The 18,880-nt window shown below is 44.0% G+C and overlaps 1 protein-coding gene across 1 annotated transcript; it reads right to left on the bottom strand.

The window, feature by feature from the left end:
- Nucleotides 1–2,388: 2,388 nt before the first annotated feature.
- ETS2 (ETS proto-oncogene 2, transcription factor) lies at nucleotides 2,389–16,966 on the bottom strand. The gene is made up of 10 exons (XM_054655069.2): nucleotides 16,557–16,966; nucleotides 13,474–13,545; nucleotides 10,698–10,818; nucleotides 9,036–9,155; nucleotides 8,383–8,583; nucleotides 7,686–7,769; nucleotides 6,784–7,026; nucleotides 6,162–6,425; nucleotides 5,395–5,513; nucleotides 2,389–3,922 (listed from the first exon to the last, which is right to left on the bottom strand). The coding sequence occupies exons 2-10, from the start codon at nucleotides 13,543–13,545 to the stop codon at nucleotides 3,707–3,709; spliced, it is 1,440 nt and encodes a 479-aa protein (XP_054511044.1). The 5' UTR covers nucleotides 16,557–16,966; the 3' UTR covers nucleotides 2,389–3,706.
- Between the last annotated feature and the right edge of the window lie 1,914 nt (nucleotides 16,967–18,880).

The raw sequence follows: 18,880 nt of genomic DNA, 5'->3' as shown, positions 1-18,880 counted from the left end.
ACAAACAGGTGGCAGGTGAGCATCAGTGTAGGTTGGTTTAAAGAAATCCACCCAAGGAAAAATAACCTAAGCTGAGTGTATGTGATGCTAAACTTGGAAATGGTAGCTACCAGGAAATGGATTGCTGACAACTCTCTGAAATCATCAGCTCAGGGTGCAGGCACTGCCAAAAAGGCAAAAAAGCATCAGGGTACAGCTAAAACAGCTTTGTTTTTCTGCTGAGCACAACACTGGTGTGCCCTCACCTCAGAGCCTGGGTGAGGTGCTGGCCTCCAGTGCTTGAGGACAAATCAGCAGAGAGTGGCCAAGGGGCTCCTTCCTTTTAGGCTGGCCAAGGTGAGAAATCCCAAAGTTAGAAAGGAAAAGAAACAGGCAGGGTGTCCCTTCCAAGAGGCAGAGCACTGTGAGGGGATGGGGGCTCACTTGGGGAGCCACCAGCAGGGAGTGGCCAGGTTTGCTCAATCCTCCTGCCTCCAGAGAAAGGATAAAGCACTGGGATAAGGGATCCATCATCTGCCCCATCCTCACTCCTCACCTGTACCTGCTGTGGCACACAGCTCAGACCTAGGGTGAGTGTGAGAATGAGGAGCAGCTGACAGATATTTCCCAGAAAAGTCCCCTGGACAGTGAGCATTTGTAGCTCAGAGATTTCCCAACCCACAGGTGGTGTTTTACTTGGGATGGAATTCTACTTTTTTCTCTTTTTTATTTTGTTTTGTTTTGTTTTTAATAAAAAAAAAAAAAAAGCAAAGGCTTTGAAGTCAAACTCTGTTATTAGAGGTGATATGCCAGCCATGGGTAGGTGCCAACTGCAGGACTTTATTTTGATTGCAGTCTCATGAGGAAAGCTGGCAGCTGGGAGCACAGGGAGGCATGTCCTGAAGAAGGTGAAGAATTCAGCCAGACTGCTTTCAACAGCCTCTTTGATGCTGGGTGGCTGAGAACACAGAGCAGGGCTTTCTGTGTGTGCTGGGACAAAATATCCTTTAATGATGGTCTGCTGGGTCACCCTGGGCTACAGCTTGAACCCCTGTGTGGACCCAGTCCAGTGCAGCAGAGCAGGTTTTCATGGGATGGATCACACAGAATCACTGAGGCTGGAAAAGATCTCCAAAATCATTGAGTCCCAGCTGTGCCCCATGGGCACCTTGTCCCCAGCCCAGAGCACTGAGTGCCACCTCCAGGGATGGGGACCCCACCACCCCCCTGGGCAGCCCCTTCCAATGTTTTTGCTGGAACATTTTTGCTTCTGCCAAACACCCTAGTGTGGGTGGCATGGACCAGGATGCTTCTACTACCATGAAATTTCTTTTTTCTGCTGGGGGAGGAAAATAAACAACTTTCATTTAGCTTCTAATTTGGGGTCTTCAACAATCACCCACGCAAGAGACAACCATGGTTTCAGTCTAAATAAAGAAATAATTCCATGTTCAGAGGAAAAAAAAGGCTGCAAATGGGATTTGACCAGGTTGAGAAGACAATTAGTGCTCTGCAGCCGTGGTGTGACAAAGGGGAAAAAAATAAATCTCACATTCATCCTGACAGCCCATTCTTTATTTTCCCACAAAATAAATAATTCCCTCAGGATCAGGACCACATGTGGCACTACCCCTGTCCACAGCAAGGGGCTGGAAGGGGATGATCTTTAAGGTCCCTTCCAACCCAAACCATTCTATGATTATTTTCCTTTTATTCTTTTTTTAATTCCTTTATTCTTTTTTTTATTTCCTTTTTGCAGGGACAAGGAAAACTAAGTTTGCAGCTGTTTAGGGCTGACCAGGGTCCTACCCTCTCAACGCCTCCCATTTAGAAAGGCACATTCCCAAAAAAACCCCAAGCCCATGGTTTTTCACAGGGTGACTACATCAAAAGCAACAGCAGGACACAGTTTGGTAGAAAGATCAAGAGGCTTAGGGCCAGCATTATTTAACATCTATATTTTTCACTTTTTAAAAGTGTGGCAATGTTTCTTGTCTGGAAGGTGGAGGGATGAAGAAGAGGATGATGCAGACAGCAGGGTTCCTTTGCACAGGATAGGAACAGTTCAAGCTAAAGTTGTCTTCCCACCTGTGTTTTTCCATATCTTCCCCCACCTCCTTCACACCACAGAGCTGCCAGTTTTCTTTCAGAGGCACAACACAAAGGTGTTAACTCCAATTTCTATCCAGAGAGAGTGGTTGCATCCATCCAGCTCAGCTCCAGACCAGCCTCCACATTCTTGCAGTATTTTCTCCAATAAGCCCCAAGCCTGGCTGGTTATTTTCTTTTTGGGTTAGTTTTCTCATCCTGCAGTTGTTGAGGGTGGGGTGAAGGGTGGACAAGGATTGAACCAACCAACAAACAAAGAAGGGACTCTGAAACTTTCCAGATCAAAAAGCACACACAAAATTTTCTTTTCAAGAGGTTTTAATGAAGAGTCATATTTTTAAACCTCTCACACTGTACAACACATTTAACTGTACATCAAGCTCAGATAAAAAATAAAGCTTTCTTACAAAGTACGTTTTTCCAGTGATTTTTTTTCTTTTTTTTTTTTTTTTGCAGTAAAAATAGCTGCTACATAAAACCCTCCTGATCTTTGAAAAGGAGTCACAGTTATTTCCAAAAATAGAATTCATATTTTAATCATACAGAATAAACTGCAGGAAGAGACAAGTGAACTGAAAAAATAAGGCTTGTATATAAATTTTTTTTAAAAGTACATGCATAGAAGTTGAAAAACATATGCCATTTATAAAGAAAAAAAGGTAATTTTACCCATATTAATATTTTTATTTTTCAGTTACAGAAGAAACCACAAACAGGCCCTTTTATGTCCCAGAATACAACATTAGTTTCCTGTAAAAATGCCAAAATGCACAAAGAATTGCCAGCTTCAGTCCTGGCAAAATCCTGAGCCTGACCTCCCTCCCTGCCCCCCCCCAATGCATGCACACTGAGCATAGAACTTCTGCTGTCTCTCAGGCCAATTAAATATTTGCAGAAGGTTGTATATCCTAGACAAACATGAACCCCCCTCCCCTCCCCACATTTGATAAGTTTACATTCATCCTATTTCAAAGCACACATACAATTAGTTTAATTTACACTATACAGTATCTGTTAAATAGGAACATCAGAGTTTCCAAAGGAATCACAGAATATATACAAACTGAATATTGAAATGGTATGATTTTCCTTCCCTTCTTTTAAAGGGTGGGGTTTTTTTCTGTTAACAGTTGCTACATCTGGTTTTGCACACGAGAGTGTTTATGTACCTATGCAGCAAATTTCTGGAGTAGTAACAATAATAATAACAATAACAAAACGTGCTTTAAAACAAAACTTATACCGGTTCTCCTTACTGCTCATTTCAAATAAATTAGTTTGTGTTTGTTTTTAAATAAACTGCATGAGGACGGCGGTGTTTCAAAAACATCCCAGCCAGAGCTCCGCTGGGTTTCTCACAGCCAACCTTTGGTTCCACAGCCAACCCATCCTTCCAGGGCAGTGTCAAAGCGCCGCGTGGGGCAGGGCAGGCAGCTGAAACGCTGCCCCCAGGAGCATCCAGGGCTGTGCCCACTCCCCAGAGCCCCACCGGCCGCTCCCCTCCCACAATGGATGAAGCTCCCGCTCTGCCTCCCCGAGCGCGGCGGGCCTGGCTGCCGTGGCTCCCGGCCATTGTCCCCACCGCTGGTGACTCCAGATCCACTGCCAGGCTCGGGGATCAGTCCTCGGTGTCGGGCTGCACGCCCAGCATGGCGTGCAGCTCCTCGGGGGCGTAGCCCAGCAGGTTGTGCAGGTCGCACACGAAGCGGTACACGTAGCGCTTGCCCGACGTCTTGTGGATGATGTTCTTGTCGTAGTAGTAGCGCAGGCCCCGGCTCAGCTTCTCGTAGTTCATCTTGGGCTTGTTCTTCCTCCTCCCCCAGCGCCGTGCCACCTGCCAGAAAGAAAAACTCATTGAAAATTTGTTCATCTTTTCTTCTTCTTCTTAGTGGCTGATTAAAGAAAACCCTTTCTCAGTCAGAGCGTTTTATTTGTTTTGGGTGGCCCGGCCTTGCAAGAGAGGAGCTGGTGACGGATCCCACAAGAGACCTCAAGAGCAGCTCCAGGAGATGGTGGCTGACAGCAAAGTGGAAGTTGGCCCAGAGTCAGATTTTTCTCCAAAACACCCAGGCTTGAGTTTCAAGCCCTGGGAATCATTTGTTTAACTTAGGGTGAGCTTGAGAGTTCCCCCATAAGCCTTTGGTGTTGTTATGCTAAGTTGTCCATGTTCCACTCCCCTACTGGTTTTTGTCCAGATTTCTGCTGCCCTTGTTTCCCCTCTATGGTTATTGTTCTAGAATGTTCTACCCCAACTGTATATATTGTTGCTTCCCCTTTATCTCAGTTCTGGGGATCCTGCCCCTCATTCTGTGCTCCACATTCGTTGTTTTCACCCTTTACAATAAATTTCCTTTTGGACAACCCCATTGAACCTGCTCCTTCTAATTTTTGCCAGCCTCGCCCCGAAGTCAGAGAACCAGAGAGGTTTGTCACAGCCACCCTCACTGTGACAGACACCAGTTTGTAGGGGATGGGCCAAAACATGCTAAAGGAGGTCAGGTTTAGGCAGAAATCACAGAATATCCCAAGCTGGCAGTGTCCCACAGGGACCAGAGTCTAATCCCTGGCCCTGCACTGGACCACCCCGAGAAACGCAGAATATCCTGAGCTGAGAGGAGTCACAGAATCAACCAGGCTGGGAAAGACCTTTGAGATCAAGCCCAAGCTATGACCCAACACCACCTTGGTATCCAGACCATGGCACTGAGTGCCACATCCAGTCTTTAATCCTTAAACACCCCCAGGGACAGTGACTCCACCACCAGTGCAGCTCCTGACCCTGCACAGGATGAGCCCAGGAATCAGAGAACACCCTGAGCTGGAAGAGATCCCCAGGGATCCAAACGCAGCTCCTGTCCCTGCACTGACACCCCAGCAATCCCATCCTGTGCCTGAGAGTTTTGCCCAAACACTCCTGGAGCTCTGACACAATCTGCTCTCTCAAAAAACCACTGTTTTACCACTGATTAGCTATCAGGCAGCAGGGGACAACTCTTTACTAGAAGTTCAATGCTATGAAGTCCCTTGGAGTTCATGATTCCTCTCCCCTCTTTTTTTCTTTTTTTTTTTAAATCTAAAAGTTTCACTGGACTTTTTATGCCATCTCTTAATACAATAATTTTCCTACTGGAAAGAGTATCAGAACGTGAAAATGCATCACTTTTAATGAATGAAGTTCCCAAAATACTTCAAAAGCAGCACCACCATCTTTGATGTGCAGCTAAATACACATTATATCCAAGACTGGGCCCAGAGAGGTCAGATCAGACCCCAATATCTTTGTTTTGACCCCAATTAGCTACATACCTCATCTGGGTCAGCAAGTTTAAATTCCCATCCATCTCCTGTCCAGCTAATGAATGACTGACAGGACTTGTCAGTCAGTAACTCCAGAAGGAATTGCCACAGCTGGATAGGTCCACTGCCTGTTGGGAAAGAGGAGACAGAAAAACCACAAATTAATACCTCTGCCAGCTCTAACCACAAGCAATGTATGTGACCAGACTTGTATCATAGTCCTGGTAATTAATCTGATTTATCTTTTTTATAGATCAGAAAGAAACCTAAGGTTTTACTCTATAGCACAAACCTGCTATTACCCATGGGAAAATGAAGTCATGTTTTTCATGGAAACAAAGGATTTGACAAAGTTCTGGCTTTCCCTCTCATATGGATCCTTTAACCCTCACTCCCACCTCCCAAACAGCTGCATTTTGAGCTCCAGGGCTTGTCCTGAAGTCTTTGGCTTGGCAAAGATCCTACAGGAAAAAACCAATTTCAGCACGGACTACAGCAACAAGGCCTTAACAACACCTGTGGGAATTTCCAAATCTGGGAGATTTTGTCCAAGCTCCCCTCTTTTTCAAACAGATCAAAAAGTCCATTTGATTTTTACCTGATCTGACATGCCTGCCTGTTCTTGCTTTGGGTGGATAATCCCCGAGACTTTGTTTAGTAACATTAAAAATTGACATTATTTGTGACTAGTGGTCTGTACCTCTCATGGCACACACTTGGACTGAACACTGATGTTACATTAAAAATAGGAGTGACCATTTTGCCTCACCACTCACCAGTAAAGCCAGCCAGGATGGCTGCTGGTATAACTGGTTTCCCTTGCTCCACAGGATCACTCCTCTCTTGAATGTAGTCTTTGAAGGACATGGTAGGTTTGCTCAGGCACAGGGACTGGCTGCAGTCATCCTCAAAGCTCTCATAGGATGGCACACGCTGCAAATCCACCAGGGAGGATTGGCTGTTCCAGGACTGCAGCATGGAATCTGAGCTCTCATAGCTCTCAGCACCACTGTCACTGGATTCGTGCTCTCTCAGCTTGCCTTCATCACATAAAACAAAATAAATAAAATACAACTATAAGAATAAATATAAAATAAATATATATTTATATATATAATTATATATTTATATTAATATATATAAATATATATTTTATATATATATAAAATATATAATATATAAATATATATAAATATATAAAATAAAAATATATATAAAAATAAAACTATATATATATATATATATAAATAAAAATATAGAAAAATAAAAATAAATAAAAGACAGTGTTGATGGTTTCTTTCCCTCAATCCAGCCTATCCATATAAATCATGCAAAGGAGGAAGAGGCATTCAGATCATGGCCTTGGCCCCCGTGGTTATCATGCAGATAACGACTCACCAGAGTTATCCATCAGCAAATTGAGATTGTTCCTTGGGAAATCTTGGTTTACTGCACAGTAGTTCACACCAACAGCATCTGCTTGGGTTTTAGGGAACAATGGGAAGTCTTGTTCTGGGTTGAGGAGATTCGGTGCCGTGGAAGTCTGACAGACGTCAGTCAGGAGACTGGGTTTGGGATAACTGAGGGGTTTAGGGTATCCAGGCATCTGCATTCCATAGGAATTCTGATCTACGTTAACAGCTGAAAAAAGAAACCAAAGAATTAGATGATTTTTCCCCTGGAGACGCTTAAACAAACTAATACACTAAATACGCCAAATCAGATTCTGCAAATCCCCCTCTCTAACTTGCCAGCCACAAATGCCCATTGTTCATTCTTCAAGGAAACTACTAAGAAAAAAAATTGGGGAAGTTTTAAGTGGTTTTGAGCAAGGCTCTCCCCCATTAAGTGGTGTAATCAGGCTGAGCTGAAGCCTGACTGTGGCAGAATAAAACACACCATCAATCAAACAATCCGAGGGAGCCAGCACTGCATCCCACACACTCCCAACAGCTCTAGCACACTCCCAGAGCCTTTAAAAAGGCCTGAACAGAATTCTTGATGCTTCTCAGTTTTTGCCTGTTTGCTAGAGATGGGAGTGGTTATTGTGCTCCACAGATGGAGGGCTTGGCATAGCAAGAGGAAATTTCATTTTCCCAAAGCCTTTGCTCTTCAAACGATTTCCGATATAAATTAGGTGACAATTGAACAATACAAGGAAAGAAGGCTGGAGGAGCCGAAGTCAAATGTTCTCCTCAAGCACAGTAACTATTCTGGTGCTTTTTGTTTCTACCCTGAATCTGTGACATGCTCAGAATAAACTGAGAGATGCAAAAATATGAATTTTTAAAAATACTTACTTAAGGAATTATTATTGACCCAGTGAGGAACTGAGGTGAGGTGAGAGTTCTCCACGTACTGATCCTGTGTTTTCTCTTGGCTGTCTGGGGAGAGGAGAAAAGGAGAAAATTTGAGTTTATAGTTTTAAAGATCCAACCTGTATGCCATGGAAAGCTCCTGACTCTTGGGAGTATTTTGGTACGTTCAAAAAAATTTTAGTGGCACACTCTATTTGTACTGCATTCTCTCTCATGACAGAAATTACACCAGAAAATCCCAACCAACTTCCAACAGCCTTTAAAACCATCATTACCAATTGAATTTTTCCATTAAACTTAAAAACAACAATTGCAATGTTCTTTAAGGTCCAACTGTTGGTTAACCTTGTATTTGTGGGGTTAACTGTTTTATCTATGGGGTATTTACAGTGGTCGTACTCCAATCTCACTTGTTCCAATGATCTTCCCAAATAAAACCTGCCCACAGATGTACTCAGCCTGCACACAGAATGTCTGCAGCCATCTGCATCTGTGCTTGGCATACCAGGGATGTACTGACAGTGCTGATAATGCTGTTATTAAGCAAGTTTTAAAGTTCATTTTGAGTTTTCATATGCAATAAAACCCTTCATAGTGAAACCAGTGTTGAAATCGAGTCCCATTTCTGTTTCTGTTCGGAGAGCCCTAAACCAAAAGCTTTTTCTGGCTCTCTAACTACCTTTTATCATCTGTTCCAGGTGTTCCCACAGAATATCACCCACATAGTCAGGTGCCAGTTCCAGGAAACGCTCCTTGCCCAGGTTGCACAAGTCTTGGCCACTCATAAGAAACTGATGGAAATTCACATTTGCCAAGCTGAACTCATTGGTAGCCCATGAAAGCCACTGGCAAACTTGTTGTTCAGTCCACAGCCAGGGATCTGCAAGACAGGAAGGGTCCAACATTTAGAGATAACTCCTGGCCCTTGTCAAATAATCTTCCTTAGAAAATAGTGAATTAAAAAAACCCTAAAATTGTTTAGCCAAGTTATTGAGTCCTGAATGAATTCAGAATGAATGTATTCTTGAATTTATAAAAAAAACCAAACAACCCAGTCCTCTCTTTTCTTTCTGCATTCACTTGCAACCAGAGATGCCCTCAGCTTGCTTGACTCTCTCCTGCTGCCAAAGCATGAGCTCTCCATGCACCCATTTTTAACACCAGCAAGTCTGGCCTCTCCAAGGCAAGCTGTGCCAGATTCACATAGGATCCATTCTTGTATTTCCTACTGACATCATTCTTTCCTTTTCAAAGAGCAGCTATTCAGCCTCCTCCTTAGCATTAAAAGGGAAAAAAAAAAAAAAAAAGAGCTTATAAATAGCAAACACTTACTATTTGGGATACCCAGCCGACACTGTTCCTTTGTGAAACCACTGAAAGTATCTTTCAGGGCCTGACTCATCACAGCCTTGCTGCACGGGGTTAACAGAGGCAATTCACAGTTGTTCGACTCTGCAAGAAAAGAAAAGGGGTGGAGGGGAGGAAGAAGACACATTAACTTCAGGGCACTGAAAGGACTGATTGGCTTTTACTATTTGAAGAATTAAAAAAAAAAACCCACACCAAAAACATGCTAAAAAGTTGGTGTTTTAAAAGAGATCACCATGCTCTAAAATCTCTGTGTTACTCATTTGATAAGATTGCATCACTAATTAAAGCTTTGCAGCTTTCCATGCATAGATCCTTATTTACTCTCAGTAGTTACATAAAGTGCCTTTGTTGCAGGAAAACTTGATTATTTTTTAAGGGAAATGAGACTGCTTATTCCTATTTTACCACCTATAATTTGCCCTGAGACTTCTTTGCAACTCCAGACAATCTTTATTTAATTTGAGAGCTAAGTAACTGACAGCAGGGTTGTGAAGAGCCAGCTTGCACTACTCAACACTGCATTTCAGACCTTATCACATCTCATCACCCAGGCACATGGTGCAATGGATTATTCCATCATCTGGACCAAACAAGTGTGACTGGTAACAAGCTGGGGGTGAAGAATGCATCCAACCACAAAGCTGGCACCATTATATATCAGTAAAAACCACTGATCTACTTCTCTGACTTTCAAATTTACAAGAAGATCCTATTTTAGGGATAAATTCAGCTCCCACTCAGCTCTTCTTATTGGTCAATTTTTACCAGAAGATGCCTCATTTTATCACAGAATGGTTTGGGTTGGAAGGGACCTTATAGCCCACCCAGTGCCACCCCTGCCATGGGCAGGGACACCTTCCACTGTCCCAGTTACTCCTGGCAGATTCCAAGTCAGTTCAGAGCTGTGCAGCTCTTCTTGCTCTCCCAGACTATCTACAGGCTGCACTTGTGCTTAACTTCTGCTTCTACCACACCCTTCCTAACATCTGCAAGCACTTGCTTTGCTGACCAGAGCAGGTGACTGATTAGAATCACACTAGAACAAAGGACCTGTGGTTTTCTGGGTTTGAGGGCTTGAGTTTTTTTTTTCCTTTCCCTAAGGGGAGATAAAAGCAGCATCAGGTAAAATATCTACATTTTGTCAGGGATTTTTGGCAAGGATATGTAAGGCACTCCTGGTGGGATACTGACCTACACACACACAAATAATTAAAAAAAAAATCTTAAAGCATCCCTACCTTATTTTTTAAAGTATGGAATAAAACATACTGGGATTTAACACCAGAGAATGGAAAAGCTTTCAGAATATTTGCACTTTAATTATGGTTGAGATGTTGCAAGTTTAAATACATTAAAACCCTCTTTTTAAAGATTTTTAAACTCTTAGCTCTGCCTAAACTCCTACTATGGTTTCTTCCATGAAAAATCAGTCTATTAGGCTACTGCATCCCAGCTCCTATTTCTTTTCAGTATAGAAAACAACAACTATCCACAAAGAAACTCACATGAACAAAACCAAGCACGTACACAGAAGTCTGTGTATTAAACCACCCAGGAAATGTTAGTTAGACCCCAAAAATTTCTGCTCTACCAAGTGGACTGAGGAGCAAAGTGAAGATTTACCATAAGAAGTGGAGTCAAATCCTGTTGGCACTTCCTGAAGCGTTTGGTCTTCACTGAGTGAGCAAAAATATCCAGCAAAAAGCGAGTTGGAGCTGTCAAAGGTGTCAAACGCTGGCTGACGCTGCAGAGGAACAGAATAAACACAGAACCACGTCAGCATTTTGCTGGAGAGCTGTGAACTCCTCTGCTAGGAAGTGTCTGGCTTTGGTTTCCTAGATTTGGAGATCATGCACAACCACTACCTTGAATGAGCCAGCTCTGAAATGTACCCACAATGAGGGCACAGCTTCTGCTACGTGAATAAAACCCACTGAGAACAAAACCCACTGATAAGGGCCCTCGAGGTGGGGGGTGTTCTGCAGCTTACAGTACAGCCAAATCAAGATATTCTTAGGTTTATTTCCTGTAATTGAGGCTTTTAACAATAGACAATGCACATGTGTGTATAAATACATATTTATTTCCAGGTACATTTTAAAGCAATCTTCATTTCCTTAATCCTTTAAATTGATTATCCACTCGATGAGGATTTGATGGCAGATCAGGAAATTATGGGAAAACTGCCAGTGCAAAACCTACAGTAGATTTAGGAGTTTGTTTTTTTCTTCTAAAGGACAAAACTCATCTGAACCACATCAATTGGAGCTACACAGCCAGCTTTACAGGACTTGAGGAAGGATGTTGCAGCAACTTTTACACTTCTGCCTTACTGGATTTGCCAGCAACCACATTTTGAAGTCTTTTAAGTGCTCAGATGCTCAGTAAAACACTTCTGCTTTCATTTTATAGCAAAGGATAAACAAGACTGATAAAAATGTTCCAGATAAAAGTGGGTTTTACTGACATACTGACATTCAAGAAATATTGTTACATTTTGAAAACCTAACTCCTTTCAAACTCGACTTGAGCCAACTGTGTATGCCAGAAATATTGGTATGAAATTACTAAATTCCCCTCAACCACTTTAGTCTTTGGGGGGCAGAAGGAATGTGAGCAGAGGAGGAAATAACTTCAAAAACAACTTATGAAACTTGCTTGTTAGTCACAGGGAAACCCTATCTGCAACATCATGAGGCAAAGATGGATAAAAGTCGCCACTGAGATTTTTTTCAAGGCACCTGAGGATAGAACATTGCTCTGGAAAGCTGCAGCTGGCCCATGGCAGCTCCTGCCCTTCAAGGAGCTGGAGACAAAGGCAACTTGCAAATGTTTATTTGGTTTGGGCAAACGCTGATCTGCCAGCTTGTGCCAAAGGAGTGGATTTAGCTGAGGACAAGGCAAGGATTTTTCAGAGCAGTATTCACATGCAATGCAAAATGCAACCTAAACTATGTTCCTGGAACAGCAAATTAGGATTAATTTTCCCTCTCATTCCCTAACTTCTCACATAAAAATCTCCTGGCCAGCAGGGACAAATTGTGGAGCTCTGTTTCAGGTACTCACTAAGTCAAAGGCAGCCCTTGGAAAGGCTCATGTCTGAATAAAACAAGTTAATAACATCTACCAAATCTGCTGGTAAAAGATTCTTTATACATTACTAGATAAAAGCTCTGACTCATCTCTAGTACCTAAAAGAAAGGGCAAGTTCTTTCAACACAATCTGGAAACTCCTGCATTTTGTGTAAATGACCCTTCTCCTGAGTCACTGGAAAAAATGCTGTGGCATGTGAATGAGTAAAATCCATACCGTGCTGGTTTCATATTTCAAAAGGGAGAAAATTAATGTGCAAGCATGTTCTTCATTTAATAGTAGTAAAAGAGGAAAAACACAATGCAGGATGAATTCTGCTCATCCTATCAGTTTCACAACTACTTTGTTTGGCTTTTCAATACATGTAATTGTTGCAGAACGAAATAAAATGGAATGTGAACAGCCACAGCAGAGCAGAACACAAATCTCTGCCTTAATTCTATGACAACTGAACACTGAAAAACTGCTTAGGGTAACCACTGTGTTAAGAGCACACAGATGATAAGTTGGGGATCTCTTGGATTTTTTTGTGGAGAAAAACAAAGGTTAAGAGGGGACATAAAGCATCAGAGCAGTGAACATCCCAGAGCCTCACTGATTCTTCAAACCATGGCCATTCCTCAAAGCCACTGAGAGCAGAAAGGGTCTCCCTAACCTTTACATTGATCAATGCTGTGTAAAAATCAACTTGGGGAGGGGGTAAGCCCTTCCAGACTGAACCTTTATAGTCTGCTGACCTCAGTTTGTAAATTCCTTTCAAAAACAAGGTAACAGGCACAGTCTACCTAAAGATCAAATAAATTTCATGATTTTTGGAGTTATTACAATGTATTTGGCTTCCATTAATAACAGTTGGAAGTGAACAAGCTACTTTTAATCCAAACAGGGTTCAGGAAGGTACCAAACCTGACCAGTCCTATCAGGACAGGCCTCTGCCAGTCTCATCAAATTAAAGATCTCCTGCTGTCCATCCTTTAACCTTTATTTTGGCAGAAGTTCCACCAACACCAGCAAATCTGAGCTCAGTTCTTGCTACCTCTTTTAAATTTAGGGAATGGAGAGAGGGAGCCTTGCTGGGGGAGAAGGTTGAGGGTTCAAGATTTGCACCTTCCTATCTCAGTCCTTCTTTTCACATCTCTGTGGAACTCAGTGGGAATACTCTGGCAGAAGATTAGGGGGGAGCAATGAAACCTGTGCTCACTTGGCTTGTCCAGTTCCCGTTCTAGCACTGCAGGAACACAACAGGAGCACTGGCTGGGAGCTGCCCCAGCTGGGCTTGGGAGCTGACAGCTCCAGGGCACTCACCTTGAGCATTCCTCTGTACATGTTGGACACAGGAGCCACTTGGTCCATGTTCCTGAGCCCAAAGTCACTCATCTGAAAAAGGAGAGGGGTCCCATTAAATGCACAGCCAAAGGAGGAGGAAGCAGATGTTACCAGATGTTACCAGACCCAGCTCTGGCAGTGAGATGCAGGGAAAGCTTTTCCAACATCCCAAGCACACAGGGCAGCTCCCACCTTGTTTTTCAGCTGGGAGAGCTTTCACAGAATTTGTGTTTGTCTGCAAAGCCCACAGAAACCCCCTTGCCCCCTGAGTACCTGTCTCTCTGGGCTATGCTCCAACTTGTCACCCATTATCTGAGGTAATCAGTTTTGTGTTATTTTTGTGCCCTCTCACAGGCCATGTATCACTTCAGACTTTGGCTTTCAGAGGAAGAGGAGTGACACTGTGATACACCTTCACCCCTTTATAAATAATCAGAGAAGCCAATTCCCAGTGTCCCCAGCCTCCTGCCTTGACTCCTTTACTCCAAACCACATTACCTTGTACATTTTCTAAACACAGGATTAAAGCATTTATAAAGCTTTAGAGGGCTTAAGTTTCAATTGAAAAGGGGTTTATGCAGTAAAATACCCTTTTTAAAGGGCTGATAATGGGACCACTATCAATATGTTCATGCCACAGAAGTGAAACCTTTATCATATTGCCTTCATTACCAGGAACAGAGTTGTGTGAGGCCTGTGTGACTTTTCTCCTATATATCACTTAAGGAGAAGAGTGATAAGATTCATATCCAATGGGAAAGATCAAACATAAGGAATAAAGCCAGTTTTATGGCCATTGTTTAGGTTTATCATGATGCTGCAATTCAGGTACCAGTGAATGATACCTTATCAAGCTACACTCTTAATTTTCCTTCCCTTTTTTTCACAGCATTGGGTGAATTCCCTTGCTCCACAGCAACTGCCTGAAAACATGCACTTGTATTTAAATCACAGAGGACACTATCAAGATTTCCACAAAAATGTGGTCACTTACTACAAGCCAAATCTATCACCCACCATGTTAACACAAGGAAAAAAAAATCACTTTCAAATTCAGAAAAAAATCGTAAATTAGGATCTTAACAAAATAAGCCCAGCTTGTTGAAAATGGCAACACATTCAAAAGCCGTCCATATAAACAGAGAGGAAAATAAAAACATGCAACAGCCACAGACAAGGAACCCTTTCATCCTTTTAAATAGCTGATCACTTAAAAATAAAACTAAAAAAAAAAACCTAAAAAAAAATAGCAAGAGTCCTTAACATGAAAGGCCTATTTCAACTTGACTGGGCCTTCTAATTGAAACAAAATAAATCAACTGACACTGAAAAGAATATTCATTAATGTTACTCAAAAAGTGCAATCTACTGAATGATGTTTTTCACCTCAAACAGCACGTACAAATATTTGATCTAAATTACACATCTCATTGAGCAGCAAAGAATTTCACCCAGCGTGAGTCTCACTCAGCAAGCATCCTAATCTGTTCATTAAATTTGCCACAGTTTAAACAACTGTTTATCCTTGCATTTGGCTGGGCTTTTTAAAAAGTATATAGTAATTTCCGACACCCTTTGTTTTGCCTTTGCATTCTGCTCTGGTGGCCAGGGATAACTGGCTTGGGGATTTGAGTATTTGAGGAAATATTCTATGTATATTCTGTAAGTTGATGTCTGATCCCTGGTTAGGAGTACAAATAAGATTCCTGGCACTCGTGTGCAATTCTGACCTCTCCACAAATCCTGTTAGGCACTTCCCCGTCCACTAAAAAGGATTCTCTCCTTCCTGTCTTTTTTTGTTTGTTTGTTTCTTTAGAGACGTTTAGGGCCCTAAGACAAAAGGTTTATACCAAGTGTTGATTACACGGCATTGCTCATTAACCCAAGCCCGTTTTTCTCCACGCTGGGTTTGTTCTGAAGGAAAGCTTTGGAAAAATGAGACCCTGAGCTCTGGCTGAAAAACACATGGAGATCCTCAGCATGTTCTGCAACCGAGATATCTCAAGCAGAGGAATTTCTAGACCCTCTGCGCATCCCACATCAGCTCTCTCCCCATCTGCAGCACAAATTTCCAGCCCTGAGATACGAAACCCTTTACAGACAAACAGAGCTGGAAAGGCAACGTGGATTGGCACAGAGGGTTAAACCTGCCTTTCTGCTGGACTTAGAAAGCTGCTGGGTTTTTTTTTTTAAGTTCAGAAAAGCCACTACGGCCCGACACGGTGTGACTGGGCCTCACCTCCAACTCCTCCACTAATGCTGATGACTGCGACTTGCCAGCTATAATTGGTTTAACTGGCAGGACACCTTCCTCAACACCCCCGCATAGCTGAGTGGGTGAACCAGAACAGGGTCAACAGGATCAGGCACTTATTAACTAATACTCCTGAATTCTGATCGCCGTCTTTTCAGCAGCAGCCAGGTGCCTGCCCACAGCTGGGCACAGCTGGGCAGCATCCACATGGACAAGGGAAGCGCGCTGGGGATCTGGTGTCCCTCCAGTGTTATTCCTCCTCCTTGATTTTTTGGGGAGTTTTTTTAGGGGGGATAGCGGGCTAGGGGATATGATGCTGGTTGTTGCTTTTCTTTTCAATGGCAATTCTTTCAGGGGAAAAAAAGAGCCTTCTTAAGAAGAGTGTAGGAGAGAACGGCGTGCCCCGCACAGCCCCCGAGCTCCGCCGGGAGCCAGCCCGGCTCCTCACACACATGACACACGCTTCGCCCACGTATAAAAAACTTCGGTGGGCAGATCACACAGCCCAACGTTTCGGTTTTCTCTTTTTTTTTTTTTTAAAGTCCCTTTAAACTCCTAACCAAATCCAGAGCGCGCTGCCCATTAACCCCTTCCTGCCGGGGCCGCGGCGTCCCCCGGGGGATGAGCCCGTGGCCGCTCCCCTCAACCCCTCACGGCCCCGGGTGAGGCCGATCGGGGGGTCTGGGGCTGTGATCGCCATCCCCGGGGAGAACCCGCGGCGCCCACGGGTCGGGAGCACCAGCAACGAGAGCTCCCGGAGCCCCCATGAACCCTTGTTCCTTTTCCCCCCTCCGTCCCCCCGCCTCACCTGGCCCCCGATGCCGGCGCTCCTGCGCTCCCTCCCCGGCGGCGGCCCCAGCCCCACACGCGGCGTCCAAGGGATCGAGGCGCCGCTGCCTCTGGGAGAGCCAAAATATCCTCGATGCGGCCGCGCCGGCCAACAACAACAACAGCAGCAGCAGCAGAAACAGCAGCAGCAACGCTGATCCCGGCGGAGAGTCCCGGCCAAAGCAGGGGGGCACAGAAGGGGCGGGATGCGGCGGGCAAGGCAGGCGGGTGCCCGCGGTGCGTGGGCGCTGCCGGCCGGGCCGCGGGTGCGGGCGGCCCGCGGTGATGCTGCGCTGGTTCTGCGCTGGTTCCGCGCTGGCTCCGCGCTGGTTCCGCTGCCTCCCGGCTCCGCTCCGCGCTGTGCCGCCCGACTGCCCTCGCAGGCGCTCTTCAGCGGGCGGGGGGAGGCGGCCGGACCCGCCTCCCTCAAGCCCGGCCCCTCCGCTTGTTGTCGTCGCTGGTACCGGCACAGCCGCGCTCCGCCAGCGCCGGGGATGCCAAGAGCGGCTCGGGGAGGAAAAGTGGGGGAAAAAAGGTGTTTTATGTCGTTCTGACAGACGGATGTTGTTTTTTTTAAATTTTGTTTCCTCTCCCCTCCCCGGTTATACGTGAGATAATTCCTGCTGGACGTTTTCCATGCTTGTTTTTTAATTAATGCCTCTGGTCGAGGTGGGTGAGATTAGGAGGGTTAACCCCTAAAATTACAAATGGAAATGGTCTATTTGGACTATTTCTTGAAGAATGAATTTCTTGAAGAATGAATTTCTTCACAGAAAGGCTGATTAAGGCATTAGATGGTGGAGTCACCATCCCTAGAAGTGTTCAGCACTCGGTGCCATGGTTTAGTGCACTGTCAAAAGTTGGACTCGATGCTCTCAAGAGATCTTTTCCACCCTGATTCTATGATTTTCCTCAGCAAACTGCGACACTCGGTGCTGTGGAACTTCAGGGATTATGTCATGTCGCACCTTCCGCAATTATTTTGGGGAGTTCTTAATATAAAACGGGATGCGGCGCGGCAAAGCCGCAGCCTGCGAATCGCAGAGCCTGACGCTGCAGCCTGTGAAACAGAGTTGGCGTTCCTCACACCTTGGGAAGAAAAAAAATAAAAATTGGTGGCCCTTGGAAAGTTGCAAGGAGCTCAGTGACACCAAAATGTAAAGTTACTTTCTGCTGAATTTATTTTGTCCAAGTGAGTTCCCCCTGGTTTTGTGGACAAGCAGCTCTGGGTGGCTTTTCTTAGTTTGGAGCCACCTAACTTGCCTGATTCTCTTGCCAAATCACTTACAAATGATTCGTTTATGGTATTATTTATTTGTGATATTATTTATTTATTTTATGATACTAAACACTTTGTGTGCCTTCAGACCAGGACCCATGTGCCCCTCCCAGCTGGCTGACCTTTGGAGCCACCCTTTCCTCTTGCTTCCCCCTTGACTTCCCTGGATTTGCAGTGAACACCAGGGATCCAGACTGCACTTAGAATCAAGCTTGCTGTTGCACCTTGCTTTATTTAAAGTCCCATTTCAAATTAACACTTGTGTCCTAGGGTTGTAACTTTTCTTATAATAAGAACCCACTAACTGCTATTTTGTAGCTCCTCACCAGATTTCAGCTGATCCTCTATCTTTGCCTGTGAATATTTTTGCCATTAAAAAGCCACAGTTTCTTTGGCCTTGCTGGTGCAGTTGTCAGGGCTCCCTCCTGTATCTTCCAGCTATTTCTGGCTGTAGCAAAAACTGGGGTTTTTTTTTTTTCAGTGTTTCTTTCAAACTCCTCAGAAAACTTTCTCCTTAGAAAAGCAGGATATATTTCATCCCTTAGGGTCAAATGTTACTGGGAAAATTGTGACAGTCTACTTTGAGAGGCTTAAAGATGTGTCTTGATTATGCCAATGACATTTCTTACTCCAGGAGAGCCCTGATCTAATAAGGCAACATCTGCTATAATCCTAGGGGAAACCATTAAAAACTGTATGTCAGCTGCATAGCAATTTTAATTATAACACTGACAAAAACAATTATGACACCCTTTTTATAGGGGAAACATCTGTCAGAAAGATAAGATGAAAGGCTGGGAGTTATTTATTTCTTGCTAAATTAACATTCTGGGACCCAGAGCAAAACTGTTAACCTGGCCATATTTTGCTCTATTGAAAGGTTGTATTTTTAGAGCAGTTCTTCTTATGTAAGAGTATTTAAGTTCATTAAATTTTACTTATTGTTAGTGTAGAAATAGCCTTCATTAGAAGTGGTTTGTGCTTAGTGGGCTGGATGATGTATGAGGAGGGGCTGGGGGAGCTGG

The sequence above is a fragment of the Agelaius phoeniceus genome, chromosome 2 (assembly GCF_051311805.1).
Source record: "Agelaius phoeniceus isolate bAgePho1 chromosome 2, bAgePho1.hap1, whole genome shotgun sequence".
Taxonomy (NCBI): Eukaryota; Metazoa; Chordata; class Aves; order Passeriformes; family Icteridae; genus Agelaius; species Agelaius phoeniceus.
The sequence above is the reverse complement of the archived record's forward strand: the minus strand, read 5'-3'. Positions and strand labels throughout refer to the sequence as shown.

What these genes read in the sequence shown, in the direction of transcription:
- ETS2 (XM_054655069.2), bottom strand. Translation starts at nt 13,545, where the DNA reads ATGAGTGACTTTGGGCTCAGGAACATGGACCAAGTGGCTCCTGTGTCC. An exon ending in TCGGCTGGGTATCCCAAATA is followed by an intron (nt 8,584 to 9,035) that starts GTAAGTGTTTGC and finishes CCTGTCTTGCAG; the next exon opens with ATCCCTGGCTGTGGACTGAA. An exon ending in GGTCAATAATAATTCCTTAA is followed by an intron (nt 7,027 to 7,685) that starts GTAAGTATTTTT and finishes TTCTTTTTTCAG; the next exon opens with CTGTTAACGTAGATCAGAAT.